This window comes from Anser cygnoides, chromosome 3 (genome assembly GCF_040182565.1).
Source record: "Anser cygnoides isolate HZ-2024a breed goose chromosome 3, Taihu_goose_T2T_genome, whole genome shotgun sequence".
Taxonomy (NCBI): domain Eukaryota; kingdom Metazoa; phylum Chordata; class Aves; order Anseriformes; family Anatidae; genus Anser; species Anser cygnoides.
Window position 1 is genome coordinate 67,281,948 of NC_089875.1, and position 23,960 is coordinate 67,305,907.

At 41.3% G+C, this 23,960-nt stretch overlaps 2 protein-coding genes across 3 annotated transcripts; both read right to left on the bottom strand.

The window, feature by feature from the left end:
* Positions 1–1,290: 1,290 nt before the first annotated feature.
* Positions 1,291–17,208, bottom strand: SMPDL3A (sphingomyelin phosphodiesterase acid like 3A). Of its 2 annotated transcripts, none has more exons than XM_048065589.2 (8): positions 17,036–17,208; positions 15,022–15,235; positions 14,336–14,480; positions 11,210–11,306; positions 8,305–8,483; positions 6,898–7,078; positions 4,844–4,968; positions 1,291–3,667 (listed from the first exon to the last, which is right to left on the bottom strand). In XM_048065589.2, the coding sequence occupies exons 1-8, from the start codon at positions 17,148–17,150 to the stop codon at positions 3,356–3,358; spliced, it is 1,368 nt and encodes a 455-aa protein (XP_047921546.2). In that variant the 5' UTR covers positions 17,151–17,208; the 3' UTR covers positions 1,291–3,355. The 2 variants fall into 2 exon arrangements, with proteins under 2 accessions (XP_047921546.2, XP_013030856.3); XM_013175402.3 differs by lacking the exon at positions 17,036–17,208 and adding an exon at positions 16,441–16,803.
* Positions 17,209–19,550: 2,342 nt separating this feature from the next.
* Positions 19,551–22,921, bottom strand: FABP7 (fatty acid binding protein 7). The gene is made up of 4 exons (XM_048065590.2): positions 22,721–22,921; positions 22,152–22,324; positions 21,412–21,513; positions 19,551–19,916 (listed from the first exon to the last, which is right to left on the bottom strand). Exons 1-4 carry the CDS (start codon positions 22,791–22,793, stop codon positions 19,866–19,868), a joined length of 399 nt encoding a protein of 132 aa, XP_047921547.1. The 5' UTR covers positions 22,794–22,921; the 3' UTR covers positions 19,551–19,865.
* Positions 22,922–23,960: the final 1,039 nt, after the last annotated feature.

Below are 23,960 nucleotides of genomic sequence, written 5' to 3' on the forward strand. Positions count from 1 at the left end.
TTGGACCAAGTATACTGATCATCCCCACTTACTGTGCTTTCATTCATGTTGCAGAACGCTCTTGGAGAGTGCTCTCTCAGATGCAATGCAGCTGTGAGGTGCACTTCAAGGGTTCATCTGATGTTCTCCAGTTGCAAATGAAACCTGCAGCAGTGGCATCAGCTTCTCAGCATCAACTCTGCTGTTAAAGTGCTCCTATTGGGCTGAACTACCTGTTAAGGTAGACATAAGTTCAGAGAGTGAACTCTAGGAGAGAATTAAAGCACAGAAACTAATGGGAAGAAGACACCATAGATCTTTTGTTTCTATCACATCCTTATCTACTTAGCTGAGCTGGCCTCTGCGGATCCCTTCTGTTAGCTCTTTATTCCCAGGAAGCGGGCTGAGACCTGCACCTGCCTCAGGATTCAGGATCCCCTTAAATGTCATGGCCTCTAGGAGACAGAAACAATTTAATATCCAGAAGAATTGTGCAGCAGGGCAGCACTGCTACAGAAGAAATAACTAGAAGGTATATCCTAGAATATTTGAAAAATTTCTCTCCTTGTTAATATGTCCCAAGTTTAATTCTAGATAAACTGAAAGCTTTCATCTCCACTAGGTGGTGTGTTTTGTCTTTCTGTCACATGTGGCCTTACAAAAATTCCTCCGAATCCTTCATTCAAGACAGGGACACAAAATATCATGAAATGTGAAACAAGAGTCTGGCCTACAGAAGTTTTATCAGGCCACTCCTCTTTGGAGTTTAATTGTTATGATTCCTTCAAAAACAATCAAACAAACAAACAAAAAAAAACCAACAAACTGATGTCAGGAAAGGATAACTTACCTCTAGAACATTCTTAGATCCATGGAGGAATGAAGTATGAACCTGAAACAAAAACATCACCCTCTATTTGTCCTTAACACAGGTGACATTTAAGTTCTTTGTGTGATTTTTTTTTTTAATGTTTATTACAGTGTAACATTCTTAACAGCCCTTTGTTTTATGTCCAAATTACAAGATGATGCAGTTAAACATATTCCTGGATCTTTTTTGGCCAGTTCCATTTGCACTTGAATAAATATAGTTACGTATAAGAGAAGTAGAGAATGCCAGGCTGCATAACTGGATGCATCTTAGTAGATGGCCCCTAGCTAAATATATTACTCTTTAGGGGATATGTCCTTCTGGCTGAAACAAAAACAACTTCCTTGGCTGGTGCCATCCAGGACTTGGCTTCATCTAAAGTCCAGATAAAGTCAGCATTTATGTTTTTAAAACAAACAAACAAACAGATCATAGATTGCTATTAGACATTTGTAGGCATTTATTTTTTTTTTTTATGCTCACTAAATAATAACTACAGACATACACAGAGACAAGAAATAATGTAGGAAGCAAGAAGCCCAAGAACTCATCAACAGCATAGCAGAGCTCTGTAACTGATCTGCTACATGGTTCAGTTCTCCCTAAGATTCAGCAATAAAAATATCCTTAGTGGGAGAATGTAACTAGGTAATTCTTATTGCACGTTTCCAGGATGGTTTGTAGGTATTAAGTTTAAACAGAAGTCAGAGAAAGCACAAAAACAAACCAGTAAGAGAGACAGTTGTTCAAAGCACAAAACTAAATTGAACAAAACCCATCTGGCAAATTGGAGCAAAGTCAGCTGTAATTGTCTATATGCTATCCACCCATAACTTTGTTTGCCCTTGGAGAAGTGACACTGGTAACACAGGCTTTTTTTAATGAACCAAACCATGAGAAAACCAAACAATAAACACATCCAACAAAGAGGGAATCATCAACATATACCACTGAAACTTTCTTGTACTTCCTCACAGTGACAGTCTGCATGGAACCCATGTTAACTCACACTATTTACATATCCAGATACATTCAAGATTAGCCAGAATAGATGTCTCTAAAGAGTTTACATGCCCATGTACCTTCTTTGAGAACAAAATTGAAAATACAGTACAACTACCTGTTATGCATCATTAACGGCATTTCTAAACACAGTTGCCACAGGAGGATTTTGTTTCTGAATGCAAATTTACCAAACCAGCCATTTCCTCTGCCGATGACTGATGCGTGACAAATCTGAAGTATCTGCATCTATAATTATGAACACTATAGACTTAGTGGAATATATGGGGACAGATTTTCCAAGTATTTCAAGGTTGGATGGAAACAAAACCAGAAAATTCCTCAACAGCTACAATAAAGACTTTAATCTCCTGAAAATAAACAGTTAGCAACTGGATTTGTCTCGTAACCACTGCCACAGCCTAATTACTCTGGAGTTATATTTTCTACAATAGAGTCTATATGATATTATATTGACCAAAGTTTCTAAAAGTATGACTCTTGATGAGAGAGAAAAATAGTAATGATCATTCTTGATTGTATGCACTAGATAAATTATCCTCTTAATATATCATCACAGTCCCAAGAAGTGGTTTGTGCACTTGTAAATTGATACATGTGATAAGCTTTGCATTAAGTGCCCAAGTGCTCTATGAAACACAGAAACCTGAGAAACTCAAGAAATATAATGGTTAGTGCATGTTTGCCTGTATTGCACATTAGCTATGTCTAATTACTGATATTGATTAATTTAAACCTGATTCGTAGTGTGCTGCAAAATCTCATGCCAGCTGACTGCTTGACAGCAGCACCAATATACACAGGCCTATCACAGGAAAGAAGCACTTGGTGCTAGATAATCACATTCTGAAAGTACACTCAGGTGTACTGAGTATTTTCAAGTATTTTCAGGCTGGAGGTTTGTGATCCATTAAGTCACATTCATGCTGTTGTTAAAATATGCCCCTGAACAGAGGTGAATTTAAGAGGATAAGAGAGAAAAGGAAACTTGGCACAGGGACAGAAATGCCTAATACTGGCATCACATCAAAAAGGTAACTGCACTCCAGCCTCAGCAAACAGAGGTTCTGCAGACTTCACTTTGTAAATCGCAGCAGCAGATGGCTGAAATCCACCCCCATACAATTCCCATGCCTGGAATGGCATTGCCTACATTTATACACCCTGATAAGAAACTTGGATTTCCAAAGAACTGAGTAACTTCTTTTCTCATACATCCTGATGCCTGTTACAGGGGTGCACAGGACACTTGAAACAACAGCAAAATATCTGGCCACTATTACACAGCCAATAAACTTTTATTTAGATGTGGAAGGAAAATATGGTTAAAAGAAGAAAAATCTAGGAAGATTTATTACTCCCCTGAAATTCAGGCAAGTCCCACAGGTTCCCTGGCAGCACGTCAGCACTTGAGCAAGAGGATGATCAGATTTTTTAAATCAAAGGCTCAAGTTAATATTGGCATACATTGCATTGGAGACTTCATCTCCTCGTTGCTTCCTGATTGATACAATCTGTGTATGAGGAATAATCCAGATATTGGATTGCACATATTTGGCAGGTCTTGCACCCCTCTTCACAGACAATGGTTTTGTCATAACTGACAATGAAGTTATTGTAATACTGCTCAAACAGCTTGCTGTGTGGCACAGACAACTGCTTGGCCATTTCATATAAGCTTTCAGGCTTCAAGTCTTCAATACCATAAGCTTTAGTCAGGATGTATTCTAATTTCCAGTCTGATTCATTTTTCTTGTTGGCGTCTCTGAGGTCCAAGTAAAACTGCCAAAGATCCTACAGTTTGGAGAAAAAAAAAAAAAGAAAAAATAGGCACGGCTGTATTGCTTTCTTCCCTGCTTCATTAAGTCTCTAGAGTGATATATTGATTAGGAAGCTGTCACTCCTCATTATTCACAAATGAATAGAAGGTCACGTCCCACCCTAAGAGCTGGGCTTACACCCAAAGCTGGTACTTGCAGTGTGGTAATGGTGGGGGGATGGGGAGAAGAAAAAGGAAACACAAAAGGCAGCAGAGGCACTGTTAGAAGTCTTTCCTATCCAAACTGTAAACCAAACTCCACTATGCTCGTGTCTGGCTTGGGTCTGGGGCAAAAGGGTGAAATCCAGAACTCTTTTCTGTGGACACTGCTTGAGGGGCAGAATGGACAGAAAAAGAACAGCCCAGGGAGAATTCAGAGGAAAGCGAGAGATGGAGATACAGGAATGAAACCTGCACAGGAAAGAAGCAGACAACATTAGCACAGATCTCCAGAGGGAAACCCCAGTCTCAGTCAAGCCACAGGATGTGCTGTCACTGAACTCAGCAAGGTCAAGATTTTACTTTGAATTACTGAGAGAATGTCTGAGTTACTCAGAGCCAAAATTACCATACAGGATTCACTATATCTCCAAAAAAAATAAAGACTACAGAAGTATTCTAAGTTTTCTCCTTTAAAGAGTCTTTACAATTTCCTATTAAAAGTATAAACCCTATATAGGAAGCTGCATGATTATGAAAGGCATCACATGGCTAGAAGTGTGATTTTCTTCATCTGCTCTTCTATACCCTGTAGCAGTACTTCGTGCCTCCCAAAGCTCAGGCAATCACCAGCAAACAACACTGGTATGTAAACAAGCTAATAATAGCTGGTATGAACCTTCTTCACCATTGCAGAGCTGAACTCACTGCAAACAGTTTCAGGATTATGCCCAGAAAAATTCTGACCATCTTTGATTCTACATCGTAGGAATGTTCAGAGAACAGGAAGCACTGGGTAGTCTTGCAGCCAGACAGACTGACCAAGTTCTCTTTCAGATTTCATCTTCTTTGCCCAAGAAGAAAAATAACAGTAAGCACCAAAGTTCCACCGATTACCAGAATACTACAAAGGCTGACATCTCACTGTAATTTTTAGTGACAGTGTATTTAAATATTTAAGTCCTAAACAATGCTTTAAAAGCCTTACTTACCAGCAAGCTATAATCGAGAAGATCGTATTGATAGAATCTGACACCCGGGTTATTGGACTCCATTTGCCATACATTCTTCACTGGGGTTACAGCAGGTGCCACAAACAAGGAATTTACTGGCTTTTCTGCAGGAAAAGGGAGCGGAGGAAACAGTTACCTTTCAATCATTTCTTTCTCAAACATATTTTTATGGAGAACCAACACAACAAGAACTAGAGTGAGAAGCTTAGGAACGCCAGCAATTTTTTACCCTGGATTAGTTACACCACTATGAATTCCTTTATCTCCATTCAATGGACCAAAATCTGTGTACCCACATTCCACTGCTTATCAGTGGAAGTTTATCTATACTGGAGGCTTCACACCAGTTCAACTATCCAAGTGCTGAATGGTCTTGCCTGCAGGTAAGGCCTCTGTACTTTGTATATTTCTACTGAAGAAATATCCAGAACTTTGAGTAGCTTTCCTCATGCTACACTTTACATGTTGCATTATGTATTTGTTCTTCATGTTATTTATAATGTCATTAGAAACACCAGGGTATCATAAACTGACTCTGACTTCACTCATCTAGACTAGCCCAGAATCTAGTTAGTAAACACTGATCTGTACAGTAACTGAAACATGAGGACATACAGAAGTTTTAATAGGCAGAATATGCAGGTAAGAGTATTGAGAGGTTCTCTGTGTAACAAAAGAAACCCTAACCATTCCTTTCTCCAACAACATCATGGTGGTGAAATCACAAGGCCAGTCTCCACAAATGACAAGAAGATTTTAAAGCCTAGAAATCAGTAAATACTTCCAGAAGAGATAACACCGAGCTCTGTATCTCAGTATCCTGATGTTGGCTATAGTATTATATTTATCTTGAATTCTCTGAAATTTTGTCAAAAAGAAAAATGACATAAAGAGAAGACAGCCTAAAACTGTACAGATAAACACAAACTGTACCACGCTACGTGAAATTTCACTGTTTGGATTTTGTCAAAATATGCAAAATTATTAAAATACTCTGGAAGCAGTTACTTGCACATGGAAAACTGTAATGAGAATGCATCAAGTTCTGTCTATTCTCAGTGAAATTTGCAGTAGAGGTGATGATTTCATGCACAAATGGGACAAGGTACAAAAACATGCATGTGTAAGACTGTTCTGAAAACCATTTGAGCGTATTAAAGGCCATTTCTTTCACTTGGGTTGGATTGATTTTTACTGGACATTAATTCCATGTTAACGGTATGCAAGAAGGTAAGTCATTTAAAACTCTGGTATCCCAGTCCGCATTTTGGGCATTGCTTTTATGAGTTCATATAAAAACAAACACAGATAAGGAGCCAATTAATATTGGAATATTTTGTGTAAACCAAAGCAGTAGACTCCTCACTATGCTGTAGACACAAGTATTTAACTAGCTACTTGTTAGAGATCTTCTGCTAGAGATGTAAGAGTGCTTCATACAGAAATATCCACACTTAAAATTAAGGGATTTCAAAGCAATAAACAAACTTTTCAAACCTGGGTGCTTTTCTTGAAGGGAAATTAGCTGATCTAAGAGGTGCAACAAGCAGAGACTTTCATTCCCCTGCCTCCTGCTTACCCCTATCTTAATTAACTTTGAAGCAGCAGGGAACTCAGCAGAGAGGCACAGTAATGATGCAGGAAACACAAGAACACAGAGCATGTCTAGTTGGCCTGAGAACATTCCCTTTGACACATTACACAATAGCAACTGGCTAGTACAATTTGCCTGTGTCACTGAGAAAGTGGAGAGGAAAGAGTAGAAATTCTTGTCTAGGCATGAGCATTCATTAAAAATATAGGAAGCCTGCAGAGTCTCTTCAAACTTCAGAAAAAAAGTCTTCTTGCAAGGTTTTCTTTGGAAAAAATCTGCAAGTGTGTGAGGCTTGAACTTTTGTAGATAAATAGCAGAATATCACAATTTCATTTTTCAGTTATTTACAACACCGACTGACGGGTAACACCATGTAAGAAAACATTAATTTGCTTTTAATCAAAAAGGAAAAGATGAAGGATTCAATGAGCATCATTACCTTCTTCATCCAGGAGGACCATGATACTATCTCTATGTGTGTGGCCAAAAAACTGCCCAGCAATAACACTACTGTATTTGCGAAAAATCTTCACTAGTCTCTCATTGTAATACTCCCTGATAGCTGTAGTATTCCTTGCGTATGGCAAGTATCCTACTGGTACGTGTCCTATTATATACACCTAAGAAATTAGATAGAGAAAACACAATTAGCATCTTCCCTTGAAACTGATAGTTTTAGCTTTAACTTAGAAAAGGTTAACACAATTTTATTCTGATGCTATCTTTGAAATAACATTCTGAAAGCCAGAAATCACAGCAGTTTTATTATACAAAATACAATGAATAAGTATGTTTAAATTTATAATGACAAAAATAGTTTTTTCTTAGTGCATTCTTGAAGAAAGTTCTGCTAACTCTCTGCATGATTTTAGGGCAAAGAAAAATGTGTTCAATTGTTTCAAATGAAAATGTAAGTTAACTAGGGCAAGACTTATGATTTGGCACCTCAAGGGAATAGCAAAAAAGTTTGGTGTTAGAATATTATAGGGAATGGTCAGATATTCAGCATAAACATAGAAGAACTAATTACAATCTTTCTGTAAGTCTGTTGTTTAGACTGAGACTGGCTTCCAACGGAACAAGGAAGGGAAAGATCTCCTTTCCCCCCACTATAATATAATATTTAAAAAAACAACAACTGTTAACATGTTTCAAACTAAACACTTTTCCTGGTCAGCTGATGATCCAATCCCCACACAAATCAATAAACATGAGCAACAAGTTATAACCCCAATTCAAAACTGAGTATTATTAGGCAATTTATTATTATTATAGCACTCAAACTGAAGCTTGGTTAAGTTTTGTGGTTGTCAAAATCTTTTCTAATATCTAATTTTCATACTCAAAATTACATAACAATGTAAATGAAATACACTAACTTTTGTCTTAGACCATGGGTGCACATTTTAAAATTGAAGGCTTGAGTAAAAAGATTCAGAAACAAAAGTTAAAGTATTTTCCTTCTGGCTCCTATGGCATTTTACATTATAAGTGAGAAAAGGTATTTTACTGCATTATTTGAGAAAGAATATTCAATTACTGTATTAATTGTTGTAGTATGTACACAATGTGCACATTCAACAAAGAATTATTAATGCAAATGAAACTGTGATTTTTTCCATCTCTTTGGTAACATTAATATTATTCTAAAATCATATTTATATCACAGAATCATCTAGGTTGGAAGAGACCTCCAAGATCATCTAGTCCAACCTCTGACCTAACACTAACAAGTCCTCCACTAAACCGTATCACTAAGCTCTAAATCTAAACTTTTCTTCTTAGTTTCTTCTTTTCTTCAAAGTTTAAACTAATAATGCCAATGGGTTCTGTTCACAACCCCTACCTTTTCCTGCTTTTGTGAAGATGCTTCCAATATTCCCTCCAGCCAGGCCAACTGGTTGGCTGGGTCTGTGATATTCACAGTCACACTATTTGGGCTGTAATATAAGTTTGTGTTCAAACTGATTATCCTGAGTGGTTGAGAGCCAACGCTTGATTCAAACAGCTGTGTGTAGAAGCCACCTGTGAAAGTAAGACCAACATTATCTGAAAAAAGAAAGGCTTCAAAGCACAACTTTAGAATCAAAGTACAGACCAACAACATATTCAGTCTTCTTCTTTCTAATAAAATAGGATGTGTTTCATCAAGCTATGTATCACCTGATCATAACAGAACATCTTAAGAATCTGTTTTCAGGAATATTTTAGTAGGAAAAGTTGACACTGAATATTTTATGAATTCTTGCCTGTAATTGCCTTTGTTTTTGTTTCCATATGCAATTATCCAATTCACACACAAGAAGTGCCCTGTAACATTTCTACCACAGAGATGTAGTAATTGTTAGAAGTATACATTTCTTAAAACACTGCAAACACATAGGTTTGTCCAGGAAATAACTGTTTGAGTTTAGTAGCCTTGTACTTTGAAACTCATTTAGCTTTAGACTAGAACATAATTAAGAGCATGTCATACAGAACTTCAATGGGTGCAATTTCATAGTTCATGGACTTCACTGGAGCCGTGACAATAGAACTGTAACAATATACTTTAACGTAAGATCTGTTCCTTTGAGTTTTATTTTCCTATTAGAATTCCTACTTCCATTCTTACCCAGATGTCCTTCTTATTCAGGACACAAAACACAAATTAAAATTCCAAATCCCTAACGTCTGGAAATTGGGTTGAATTTTTCAGTCTTTTGCTAAAAAGAAAAATCATAATTAGCATATTCTTATTTTCCCAGTTTAGTAAGTTGGATACAAACATGATATAATTAACAATACAATCACCAAGACTATGTACTACTATAATCTGAAGAAATATATGCCTATTCCATACAGTAATAAAAACAGAAACACCATGTCATCAATTACTGTACAACCAAATTTAACTCTTCTTGTGCATCATACATCTTTTTCTAGAAATGTACTTTTTATGAGGTCCTGAAGGCAATAAGATACTTTATGAGTATTGGTAAAAAGCCAATAAAACTGTCCATGTTACAAGAAGCAGTAATGACTATTGCAAAGGAGAACAAATGTACCCTGAAGACAAGCATTGATATTCAAAAAGCTAAGTAACTTCTTCCAGAAGAAGCATTTTTCTTCCAGAAGAAGCATTATTGTTAAGCTGCCATCCATCATATTTGATAAGTAGACGTCTTTCACTAGACGAGAGTCTAGTGAAGTTCCCACTGGCTGGAAGAGGGGAAAAATAAGCCTGATTTAAAAAAAAAAAAAAAAAAAAAAAAGGAAGACCCGGGGAACTACAGGCCAGTCAGTCTCACCTCTGTGCCTGGCAATGCGGGACAATGCCAAGCATAAATACAGGCTGGGCAGAGAATGGATTGAGAGCAGCCCTGAGGAGTAGAACCTGGGGGTGTTTAATGATAAGAAGCACAACATGCGCCAGCAATGTGTGCTTACAGCCCAGAAAGCCAACCATATCCAGGACTGCATCAAAAGAAGCGTGGCCAGCAGATCAAGGGAAGTGATCTTCGCTTTCTACTCTGCTCTTGTGAGACCCTACCTGGAGCACTGCATTCAGCCCTGGGGCCCCCAGCACAAGAAGAACATGGATCTATTAGCACAAGTCCAGAGGAGGGCCAGAGAGATAACCAAAGGGCTGCAGCACCTCTCCTATCATAGAATCATAGAATCATTCCGGTTGGAAAAGAGCTCCAAGATCATCAAATCCAACCTTTAACCTAGTACTGAAGTCCACCACTAAACCACACTACTAAGTTCTCAATCTGCACGTTTCTTGAAGACCTCCAGGTTTGGCAATTCAACCACTTCCCTGGGCAACCTATTGCAATGCCACACAACTCTTTCAGTAAAGAAATTTACCCTAATACCCAACCTAAACCTTCCCTGGTGCAACTTGAGGCCATTTCCCCTCACCTTGTCTCCTGGTGCTTGAGAGAAGAGCCTGATCCCCACCTCGCTATGACCTGTACAATGAAGGTAATTGTACAGCGCGATAAGGTCTCACCTGAGACTCCTTTTCTCTAGAGACTAAACAACCCCAGTTCCCTCAGCCGCTTCTCATAAGACCTGTTTTCTAGACCCCTCATCAGCTTCGTTGCCCTTCTCTGGACAAGCTCCAGCACCCCGATGTCCTTCTTGAAGTAAGGGGTCCAAAACTGAACACAGTACTTGAGGTGTGGCCTCACCAGAGACGAGAACAGAGGGACAATGAGGGGAGAGACAGAGTGCAGAGGGACAACTAAGAGGACAGGTTGAGTGAGTTGGGGTTGCTCAGCCTGGCAAAGAAAAGGCTCCGGGGAGACCTTATAGTGGCCTTCCAGTGCCTAAAGGGGGCCTACAGGAAAGCTGGGGAGGGACTCTTTATCAGGGAGTGTGGTGATAGGACAAGGGGTAATGGCTTTAAACTAAAGGAGGGGAGATTTTGATCAGATGTAAAGACAAAATTATTCACTCAGAGGGTAGTGAGGCCTTGGCACAGGTTGCCCAGAGAAGCTGTGGATGCCCCATCCCTGGACGTGTTCAAGACCAGGCTGGATGGGGCTTTGGGCAGCCTGGTCTGGTGGGAGGTGTCCCTGCCCTTGGCAGGGTGGTTGGAACTGGGTGGTCTTTAAGGTGCCTTCCAACTCAAACCATTCTGTGATTCTAGATCATCCACTGTAACAATTCATTCTGTGAGAAAGCTAAACAAAAGGGACAAATCTATAGAATCATTAGTTCTCTAAGCCCTAGCTTTATGATGTATTACTGACATACTTTACCTCTTCTGAAGGTACTGATTGCTTCATCAGTTAGCCAAGGCTTCCAGAAATCTGCTACAGCATTGTAAACTTCACTGGTGGTTACAGGAAGCTGATCCTGTGAGACAGCAGAACTTGCCTAAGTCTTATCATTCAGACACACATACAAAAAAAAAATTAATTTATCATCCCACTTGATTTCTGCCATAATACATAAGTGTAACTAGTAATCACCAGGTAGCACATCAGAAAGCAACAAAACTTCTCACCATGCAGTATTGCTGATCAGGAAGAAAATCCCAATCTTAGAACTGACAGCATTAACAATGTTAATGCATTGTTAAACTAATGCCAGAAACATTTCAAGCCTTAGGAGCACAGCTAAGTAGAAAACCATACATCCTGTAAAATTGTAAACCAAAGATTCACAGACTACCTTCTAAAAATACAGTCTCTTGGAGGAGAAGCTTAAACCCAAGTTTCTTATATAGCAGGTGAATTTTTCACACAACTTGGGATACATAGCTCCCTGAAATTCCACTAAAGCCCTCAGAAATATTTCAATGTGATTAATCAGTATTTCCACGATATCCTGTAGTTCTGATTTAAAATGTAGAAGAAAAGTTTTTTCAATGTTTTCACACACCAGCTCTAATAAGGACTGCAGCACTTTTCGGTCCGAGCCAAGCAATGCCCAAGTGCCACAGCCTGATTAGAGCCATGCTCCCACCTCACACTGACAAGGAGATTCCAGTTTGTCCTTGCCTTTCCTAAAATACCTGCTTCGATCTTTAATGCTAGGAAAAAAAAGAATCAGAGGTCAAAAAATAGGAACACTATTACAGTGCATGTTTTCTTAAACATAGAATTTGACCTTTTTAAGATGTTTGAAACCAAACTTACTTTATTAGAGGCTTAGGCACTAAGTCTCTGTCTAGATGTAGTGCAATCAGTAGTCTGTTCAGACATTTGTTGCTTGTAATGCACGGATATTGGTTACTAAGAAAGCTTTGAGTCATACCAGTTCAGCCAGAGTTAAGTCACTAAGACACAGCAAAGTCTGATCTCAGATAAGAGGCCATGTTATGGACTGAAGGTGATTTGGTCTTGGGCTCTAAAAGGCAAATCAGTGTTCTGTGAACATTTGGATCAGGCAGCAGTTAAGGCATTTGTTGTAAGCAGGGTCAAGAATGTGAAACAAAGTAAGACTATGCAGAAAGACCAAGGTCACAGTAAAAAAATCTAAAAGGTATCCCAGTGGTTGATTAACCTGAGTAGTATTTTTAATAGGCTCTGCAAGAAAAATCATCCAAGACCGTGAAATCATTATGATGGATAGGTCAGAATGCAATAGAAAGCAATAAAATTATTTGGCGCATAGTAAGCAAACAGCCTCCACAGCTGTGGAGGAACAGTGTGTAGGCCTCTGGAACAGCCTACGGAGTGTGGCTTGCTCCACATTACTTCCAGTCTATGGTACGTATTGCCAAGCACGTCCACAAGAAAAAAAAAATGTCTTCAAGAGCAAAAAAATCCAACAACCTCATAGTGGGGAATTTCTGGTCCCATGGTCTTTTTCCAACAGTAACAGAAAAGTATGCCAGTTCTGTGCATTAGTGGAGTCTGCCATTTTGAAGCAAAGCACCGCAAAAATACTCGTGTGGTTTTGGACACAAAACTACAACAGTTACTCCAAAAGGCAGCCTGCTTCAAAACGCTATTTGCTGTCCAGCTGCCCCTGCTGACCATCTTTTTTCTACCTTCAAACTTAATTTCACAAACAAAACTCATATTTGTCAAAAAAGTGTCACTACATTCAAATGTCAGTGTCTGCCATGTGGATTCGTATCTTTGTTATGGGGTTACTGTATACAGCTTTTTTCCTTTATACCACAGGAGACTGCTGAATGACAACTATTCTCTGCTAACTTTTGTTTTTTAATTAAAATAAAAATAATACAATGAGTTAAACTTCATCTGAGGTGGTATTTACCAAATCATCAGTAGTTTTTGGTGAACTAACTTTGTTTCCTGTGAATGCACATGACAAGCTCAAGCTATCCTAAAAGCTTAAGACCACAAAACTCTCCAGTCCCAGCTTGGTCTGGGCACTCACAGCTCCAAGCTATGCTACTTGCTTAGCTCTGATTTTCCTTCTCACGTTGCCCTCTTCCCTCTCCAATACCCCCTGATTTAGGAGTCACTAATTACAGGCAATGATACTACTATACCAAAGCCATCTACCATACCACATATCCCACGATAGGCCTAAATAACACAGAAGGCTGGAACAAAAGCCTTTATCAAATTGTTTTAGTTGACCTGCTCAACATCCCTTCCGATCCCCTCAGATCCAATGACAGAATTTGTTTCTCGGTCCTGTGCACTGCCAGATCACCTTGCAATATGCTTTAAAGGACAAATGAAGCAACTGTTTATTTTTGTGCTATGCCAAGAAAAATATTCACAGATCACTGACTGTAAAGAAGCACTGTCCTCAGCTGCAATGGCCCACATATCCAGTAAATAGTTAATGGGAATATTTCTAAATTTTGAATAAGGAAAGAAAGAAAGACACATTTTAATAGTAGTGGCAAAACTATGGGAACATTACAAAAGTTATTCCATCAGTGTGATAAAAACAAACAAACAAACAAAAAAACATTAATGTCCACAGGTAGACTTCCAGCTGGTCTTTCAGCATGCCTTGAACTTTACCACATGCTGCCAGATGCACTAAGGATGTTATCTCTGTTACGTTAAACTATTGCACACACACCCGACTTACACATATGTATGGCTTACATAGCAAGAAAAAGTGTGTATTGACACACTGATGAGACCTGGTGGTTCTAAGCCACAAGGAGACGAATGGTTAACAGTAAATCTGCGTTACCTCAGGCAACGTACAGATTTTACCTGACACCAACATTTGGTTGGGTAACTTAACACGTAGAAATGTACTTTGTATTTTTGATTGGAATTATTTATTTATCATTTGAAGTGCTAATCAGAGAACCCTGGGATACTGTTTCCAGATAACATTTATACAAATTTCACTGTTATTTTTTTTTCCCCACACTTGCCCTCTGAGGAGTTAGAAAGACACTCAACATGGTACCTAAAAAGATTTTGTATTTGTTTTACCTGTGGCCAGTAATCATGATTTCCCAAGGCTGGGAAAACCTGAAGATCTGGAAAGAAACTACGAATTGTAGAACTCATATTGCCAATGATGTTAATGACGAGCTTTGTCGAGAGTTCTTTCACTGGAACATGAGGAGGGCTATCTCTGAAAAAAGAGAAGGTTTTATTAACAAAGAGTTTAAGATTAGAAGTCATAAGCTATAATATAGCTTGATTCTAGATACATCTTACAGAACCCACTACCTAATATATTGTCAAAGGACATCTAAAAAGATATCCACTTTATATTTAATGACCTTAAGACAAAAATACAGTGCCTCCCATGATAATTCATTCCAGTCAGTTATTCCTCTGACCTTTCCTTTTGCTTTCATTTTTCTACTTTCCACCCTCCCCGCAGCATGTTTATTAACTTGCACTAATAAAGTCATGTGGCACATGTCACAGTGAACAGTCCAACAAAACCCACAAACGGTTACAGGGATCAAAATCTCTTCCTGAGGCCTTATATACTCAATCTTCCACTTATTAGCTACTCAGACAAGTGGAGACTCTTTAAAAGTAGCATTTGTGAGATACTAAACTGAGGATGTGTTGGTGTGAATATAAACTTGTGAATTACTGCACTATATGCCTATCCAGCTGTTAAAAGCTTTAACTGTAGAGTGACTTAAACACTTACTTACCCAGTCCAAATCATGAAAGAAGCCTGCTGCTTTGAATCCTTCATGAATGTAAATGCTGACAAAATAAGTTGATAAGGAGAATCACACAAAAAGTCTCCAAAAGGGCCTGGGTTAGAGGCATTGGCTCCTTTGGAAGAAGAACAAACTTTGGTGCGATCAGGGGTAATGTGGTAAGTCGGATCTAAATGCAGATCAGATACATGCCAGAACTGTCCTGTTTACAGAAAATAAAGATTAAAGAAAATGCATTATTTCTGACCAGGCTTCTAAGAATCCCATTCCTTATATAGCCTGGGAAAAAAAAAAATAATTAGCTGAATCTAAAGTTGAACAGGAATCCCTGACATTGACTTCAAAAAAGTGCAAGTATTTTACTTAAAAAATATATAGTAGTTCTGTGACTTTCTGATTACAACTTGCAAATGTGAACTGGATACACATGGATAACCCCATGCTTGCTCCATTTTTTTCTACTGCTGTTCCTCTTTGAAGTTTTGTAAAGGAGAATGAATTTAACAAATTGCTGATTATCCCGCCTGATAAGTGTGCATGAGTGGTGCATTCCTGATAAGACTACTTCACACAGTCTGCTTAGAAAAACTGAAAACAGAAGCAGAGGCATAGGTTTCAACAATTCAGCAGAAAAAAAAATGGAGGTTGGTAGGGGCTGGAATATGGAGCTCCTTTTCATTTATAGCAATCTGGAAATGGAAGAGCAGAGGAGGTGATAGAGGGACTTCTCCATTCTACCACCTGAAAAGAAAGGGAGTAACAATTTTAATTATTTTTCTACACCTTCCCTGGCTGGAGGCTGCTATAAAAGATAATGGTCTAGAAGGAAAGACACGAAACAGCATGTGTGCGGATTTCAAAGTGCTTCTCCCTAGCAGCCACAGCAGCAAAAAGACTGGGCTTCTTACCAAAGAGAGGTGTGTCAGCCTTAAATACTGAGTATTTTCTAGGCTGACACATTCTTAGTCACTTGTCAGTTAGCACCGCTCAGGAAAAAAACAAACACACTCAAAAGCACGGGAATATATTGAACAAGATGAATTAAGCTTGTATGAGACTAGCAGCCTTCAAGTTCCATGTAAAACATGAGCAATTTCTCTCTGTCAGTTTCAAAGCATTTGGAAAAGGCAAGTCTATCCGCGGCACTGGTTGTGAAAGTGGGACAGATATAAATTGATTTTCCCAAGGTCACATGCTCACTCAACAACAGAGCAGGCAACACACGGCTCGACCTTGTGGAGCTTTATTTCAGGAAGCAAAGCCCAGCAGCAATCTTTCAGATCTACAACGCTACGCCTTCTGCAAGCACAAGACACGGAAACGCCTGAACGCTGCTGCGCGCTTGGTTTGAGACGTCTGTGCTCACAGGGACGGCAAATCCCGTGCAAACAATGTCAGGGCACTCACCTGTGGCTGTTACTGTGCCGGAAATCAGGCCAGGCAAAGCACGCTGCTGGCTGGCAGCACAGGCGCAGCACTCGTGTTTGCAGGGCACGCTGCAGGGCACCGCACGGCGGGCAGGGCACGGCTCACCTTACCTGACACCGGCTGGAGCGCGGCATACCCTGCTGACCGCCTGGAGACCCTGGTTAACCCCCACCTACCTGAACAGCACTGCATTCAGTTAGCTAAAAGTTACAGCTAGCTGGGACGTAAACCGGCAGCAGCCTATATTTGGGTAAAAACATGCAGGGAGGCGCCAGACGGGGCTTGCCCCTCGAGCCGGGGTACGCTGCGGGTTATGGGACCCACAGCCAGGGCACCCGGCCCTGCCGGGGCTGGCAGGGGACCCCCGAGGCTGGCAGGAGACCCCCGGGGCTGGCAGGGAGCCCCCGGGGTTGGCAGGGGACCCCCGAGGCTGGCGGGGGTCTCCCCTCCCGGGGCCCCCCTCGGCCGGGCGGGCACCGCGGCCCGCCGCTGCCCCCTCGCCCGCCGCCCCTCCGCGGGGCCGGGCCCCCGCCGGCCCCCGCTCCGCCGCGGGGCCTGTCGGTGCCTCACTCACCCAGAGCCGAGCGGGGCCCCGGGCCGGCCGGCGCTGCCTCGGCCGCTCGCAGCGAGGAGCAGAGCAGCGCCAGGCCGAGGGCCAGGCGGGCGGCGCGTCCCCCCGGCGGCTCCATGTTGGCGGTGCCGGGAGGGCCCTGCCCGCCGACGGCTGCTCGCGGGACCGCCCCGGCCGGGAGGGGAGGAAAGGGGCGAGCCCGGGGCTGCCCGAGCCCGGGCAGCGTGAGGAGTTCTTGGCAGGCCTAGGGGAGGCCAGAGCAAGTCTAGGGTAGCTTTTGGAAGGAAGGTTCCTCACGGGAAAATGCTGAGTTATATTGTAAACACCAGCCCCACTGTTACACGTTACCATACAGGAGCTCATTGCTCAAGAATAGTTTCCTGTGGAGGACTCGGTGTCAGTTTTAGTAGCAAATTTGAGTAATTGTCATCAATCCCCAAGCTGCCCCTCCATGTCCACCTGCTGAGGGTGGTTTTCTGTTCGGATTTTCTTTCCAATGGCTTGCAAAGCCAGTTTTAGCGGAGCGTGAGGTCCCTTGTGTCAGTGTTTCCTTCACTTTCCCGCTCTCTCGTCTGAACAGTGCCACAGGCACTTCACGAATACCACACTTCTCCATTTTTTCTTACCCTTATGTACTTTGGCATTAATATTGTTCATCTTTAGAACAGGAAAGTACCTCACCAATAAGATTTATGATGGTTTCATATGTTACATATAGAATACACATCTGTATGGAAAAGCCATCTTTTTTAAAAAGTGAAAGTAATGTAAAATATTCAACATTCAGGCTTTATGTGTAAACCAAGTTTTAACAGTCTCGGTGTTCTTTGTCTCATATTTAAAACTTTTTTTTTCTTTTTTTTTCACTTCATGCCCTATAAATCACTTGTCACAAAGATGAATGCCACTAATGGAAACCCAAGTCTGTGTTCCTCAGTAATGAAGTAAAAGCAGCTGTTCCCGTCTCTCTGCGGAGAGGTGGCAAGGACCACAGCCACTGTGATGAATACACACATGGGTGGATAAGCAGAGATGGAGTGAGACAAATGAAAGCTGAAACTGAGGTTTAAATGAGCAAATAAAACCAAAGGACAGAAGATGCTGCTTAAGCACATGGAGGCTGAAACAGCCCAAAACAAAAAAGAATCCAGCTCCCCATACCTTTGAAAGAAGTTTACATTTCTCTGATGAAAAGTTAGCTCCTAGATTTTAAGTGATCAATATCCACCATTTAAAACGTATTTATGATAGCTCATAATTAAGGACTGTATTTTACATTTCTGGTGTTCCCCATAAGGAAAAAGAAAAAAAAAATTTTGATGTTCATTTCAGGCAGCTTCTTTGTGAAAAAGTGAAGCTGACAAATTAAGGCTTGTATTGTTGTTGGCTAGATGCCACAGTTGTGTCTGAACTTCTATTGGATGAGTGAGATAAGCTATTGAGGTTACCGTAGCCCTTAAGGAAGAAAGCTGTCTATCTAAGGAAGCAAGAAGCCACTTCCCATGATATGCAGTTGCAGATCTGAGGGGAGGCACAACAGAGGATCAGGCCTGGGAGGTTAGAAAGGGCTCCCCTCCTGCACCTCCCTCTGCAGCCACACTCCCCCAGTACTGAGCAACTGAATGCCACAGCGCCACTGTTTAAAGGCTTGCAGCTACCTACATCTCAATATGGGCCACCAAGCCAGCGTGTCTGAAAACATGGGAGTTTCCAAGCATGCTCCTCAATGATGCCAGCAACTGCTTCACTTTTCCTAAGAAGATAAAGTATAGGGCAGTTTTTGCCCCACTAATCTTTTAGGGAATATTTTCCAGGAAGGTTTTAATTTAATTTTTCTACACAGTATTTTATCTTAAATTGCTCACAGTGCATTGTTAATTCCAGTACATATTTGCTATAAAACTACAGTGCAGGGAGAGGAATCTCAGAAGGTTTGTCTTGTATTGTTTTCCCTCCCACCCCTGTGGAGAAAGATGAAAGACAAGCTTTGTATGTTGGGTTCCCCCAGTCCTGCCCTTTATCATGTCAGTCCTTTCCTCCCATCCTGTGAAACACTTCACTCTTTGAACACTGATGTACTCTAGTCTTCTGTATATTTGCAAAAACAAACAACAAAAAACCCCCACACCAACCAAATCAAAAACAAAGAAAGAACTCTCATAACTATTAAAACAAAAACTATGGGAAACCCACAGAAATCAAAGGCTGTCTATCTGCTAACCTTAGCAGGACAACCGGATAGCAAGTTTCCAAGTTTCAAGGGAAGAGGGGAGCTGAAACTGAGTTGAACCTCTCACCTCTGCCTACACACAAAGACAGGGGCTTTATTTAGATTTCTTCAGCAAAGCCACCTCTTCTGAATAAAGGCAGTTTTTCATTTCCCATGTACCCCACATTTCATACAGCCAATGCCCCAGGGTTTTGTACCACATGCTTTCCTACTGCTTAACTGAGAAAAAGGAACTTTTACAACTTCCTCTAAAACACTGGAATATTATCCCATAAAATGCAAATGGAGCACAGGTTTAAAAAATGTTTTAATTTCTGTTGAATCTCCATTCCAAAACAATTCAAATATGTTCCATTTACTGTAAAAAAGAAAGGCAAGTGTTTCAGAGTTTTAATGCAAAGTTTAACCTGTTGCACTATACAGCACAAGTCTGCCAATTTGATGGCATAAAGTTTTTTTTTTCCAAAAAAAAAAAAGCAAACAACACCCCCCCCCCAAATCTTTATTAATCCTTCATACCAGAAATGTGCATTTAAGCTACTTTCAGTTATGGACGGTACATTAATCCATCCAGAAGTAACATCTGGACAGGGGTCAGGTAAACTACGCTTTCTCATAGTGGCGAACAGCAACCACATCACCAAAGGTCAGAGTCTGCAAGTCCAAGGAAAAGACAGCAATGTTAGATACTGGACATTTTCTGTAATGACTTAACACATACTAAGAAGTCCATATGAGAATAACGTTGTTTTATATTACATAATTTATAAAAAAATTTTACAGTATTGATATTTTAAGTAAACAAGAGGAAAAATTTCAAAGTTATGGTTCCCATGTTAATGTAACTTTATCCTTGCTACTTTCAAACCAAAGAAACACATAATACATGCTTACAATACAACTAAAGTGAGGCTAGAAACAACTGTTTAATTTTTCTAATTTTGTGAATGTAACTTCTTAAATTTATCATTTTAATACAGATTTAACACTTATTTTGCCAAAGTTAATCAAAATGTGCAGTCTAAAATCCGACTCCCCTATTTCTGTATTCTATACTATTCTGCATACGCATATACTTAAGGAGAACCTCATACTAAAATAAATGCATTCTATGCACTTATATGGCTAGAACTGCCAAATATTCCAGTTACTGCAGTTATTTAAAAACACTAAGTGTTGTGTGTGAGCTTTGGAGGTATTTTGCTAATTGGAATATAGCATCTCACTGCATTCAAATTCCAAAGGAAGTGCTTTTCTGTGTATGTGTGTTTGTTTCCAAAAACAAAATGTACTTTTCCTTGAATCACTGTTACACTGTGCTGCACTGACTACAAACTTTGAAAAGTTCATTATTTGTAAGTCTCCATCCACACAGATATTCTTTGAAGTATTCAGAAAATAAAGCTACCTGTTTTTCTCCAACAGCCAAATCACATAGGTTAATTAAAATAGGTGAAGAGGTTTTATTTTAAAAGCTACATCTCTATGACAAAAATAAGCATGAGTATTGTCAGTCTGGACATTAAATACAGTAACTTATACCATTTATCCATCCCATACTCCTGTTCCTGAAAAGTCAGGAAGATAAGGGGAATTTAAAACAAGAACGATTTTTCTTCAGACTATTGATGTTTTAATCAGTTTTCAACAAGATAGGAAGAATAAGCCCTTAAATGAAATATGAAAATACTATTACCTCCTGCAATACTCAAGTTTTATTTTCCTACAGAAATACTTGTTCTATGCAGTTAAACTGCATTTACATGTGCATATATAAAACATTTTTAGAGAAATCTACATTATCACTGACAACAAATCACTGCCTATATAATAACCGAGAACTTCATATATTTTGCAAATCACCGCAACTATTTACTTATGTTTGCTTGTGCGTTTACAAGAAGTCTAGAAAGAAAGGATACACTTGGCATATGCACAGGCTGGCCTGCCTAAAACAATTAGCAATTTTTGAATAGTCAGGAAAACTAGATGCAAAAGAAAAAATAAACATTTGAAAAATCTCTGCTAGCTTTCCCCACCAATTAGTTTTAGCTTTTGTGTGCAAGCAACACTTACCCACAAAGTTGACAAAGTTTGAGATAACGATATTAGTGGTGTTATGTGAATGCTCAGTGATTTTTATACTTACCATTACCATTTTGCCATCCTTTATTTCTCTAACAAAGTTTGTCTCTTTGCCATCCCACTTCTGTACGTGAACTAGCTTGTCTCCATCCAGGGTCACAACTGACTGTGAGAAATCAAAAAATACAGACACTCATTGATTTGGAGGTATTTAAGATTCTACTCGCATGTTAAGCATGCACTTTTCTATTGAATTCTCTCTAGATCCACATGCATCTACTGAAAAGATAAAGTAGTCCCAGCCATTTTAAAGCCAAGTACATGAATAATCCTTGTTTTAAGGGTGAACTCCATACAATTAGCGTTTGTATCAATGAAAGAAAAAAGTTTCCTTTGAGTTCCAGTCTCACAGGAAACATCCTTTCAGATGTGCTTTTGGGGTAACTGTTATGTTAAGCCCTCAATGACACAGGGAGAAGGCATTCCCTCATTTCAACTGGAAAAAGTTGCATCAAATGATCTTTCTATCAAAAGAAAAATGAGCACCCAACAGAATTCCTCAACACTGGGAGGTAGAAAGGGGGCTGAAGACATAGTATGTTGATTCAGACAGGACACAGCGCAAGTAGACAAGTAAGATGCAATCTTGGCTTTTTCTTCTGTTCACTGTGCTACAACTAGCAGTAGCAGAGGTTACTTTTTCTTTTTTTTTTTCCTTTGATCCCACCCTGCAAAGGATACAACCTCGGGGGTGGGGAGGGGGAAGAAAAAAAAAAAGCCACTGCAGCCCAAGAGTTCACTTACTTTGCAGTTTCTATCATCTGGGGTAGTTTCATCAAATTCCTCTCCAAGTTTAAAGCTGATTTCTGTGTTTTTGAAAGTGCTCTGAGTCCTGATCACTACTTTGTCCCCCTCGCTGCTGATAATCACAGTCGGTTTAGTCACATTTCCCACCTGCCGTGTGGCAAACCCCACTCCTAAACCCCCAAGGAAAAACAAAGATCCATCAGACATTCGTTATCCTAAAACATCCTTCCCGCCGCGCACCGAGGCGCACAAACCTCCTCCCCCGCTCCACAGCTTTAGATGACCAGTGAGAAACGCCACTTTTCGCCCCGATCCCGCCCGCGGACCGCGGCTGCCCCCGCCACCCGTCTCCACGCGGCCGCAGCCCCGGGCCTGCCGCTGCCCCCGCTCGGTGCCACGAGGAGCCGCCGCTCGGGGGCACGGCGAGCGCCAGCAGCCCGCGGGCCCCGGCAGCGCTCGCCCTTACTTCGTGCTCGCCCTGCCGCCTCCTGCAGCCAGGGAGGGGGCTCTCCCGCATTTCGGGCTATCCGCGGCGCCCCAGACCCGGCTCTCCCGGCCCTACCTACCCAGCGCCTTCATGTACTCGTCGAAGTTGTGGCTGTCCACCAGCTTCCACGTCGCGCAGAAAGCCTCGACCATGGCGGCCGGGTGTGAGTGCTAGGAGTGCCGGGGAACGCCGTGCCGCCCGCGCCGCCCCGCATATAAAGCCGGCGCCCGGCGGGGGGCCGGCAGGCGGGGATGGCGGCGGTCCGCCCTCGCGGGCAGGCCGGGGGCCGCGGCCCGGAGCCTCCCCGCCCCGCCGGGGGAGGGCGCTCCCCCGCCCCGCCGCCGCCGGGGCCCCCGGGAGGGCGCTGAGGGGCGGCCGCGGGCAGGCCCCGGGCGGGAAGGGGCGAGGGCCGCTGGCTGCTGGGGAGGGGAAGGGGAGCGCTGGGTGCCCAGGGTTGGGGCAGGCGGTGTCCCCCCGGGGGTCTGCCGTGGGCGGAAGGGCAGAGGGATGCGCTTGGCAGGCCTGCTCACCTCAGCACCCCACAGCACCAACCATCCGCGCTGTACTCCCGCTGCCAAGAAAGAAGCGGGTGCCAAACGTGAAAGACCTGGCTTGAATAAAAATGCGCTACCACAGAAACACCTCCGTTAGAAGCCTTCCCTTTAGGCCTTTTCAGCCAAGTTCTTTCAGTGTTGGCCAAGTGCGGATTCCTTTCCCCTGCCATCTTGTGCCGTTCATCCCGATGCTGCCTGAAATTGGCATTTGCTATTGTTGTGTGGAAACAGCGTCTTGCCTCCCAAACCGACACCATCTGGAAGCTAAGAATGAGCAAAGAACGGAAGAAAATTGCTTAAAACCATTTCATCTAGCAAGATTTTTTAATGCCAGAGAGTCTTTCCCTTCTTCTAGTTCTTTGAAATTCCTTGAAAGCTCATCTTCTGAGAGTTTTTCAGAAAGCAGCCCAGCGCTGTGGTTCAAGTTATGGTGTGAGCTTTTCTTGACCTATGGCTGGGATAGGTTCCAGAGTCATGAATCTAGCTCTTAGCTCTTGCAGCAGTACTCAGGGATTAAGTGAAAGTGATTTCCTGTGCTTTAGGAATAAAACCTCAACAATTGTCTAACTGGTTCAGCCACACGAAATATAAATAATTGTGAATATTTTCCTAATATTTTAAAAGTAGCTTTGGACTGTCATTTGCATTTCTTTCAGGCTCTTGTGGTATGGCACCTTCTTTGGGTATAGGGCAATCGATGCTTATTTTGTCATGTTTTGACTTGGCCTCAGAAAGAATTAACCCCTCTCTGAATTAACCCCAGGG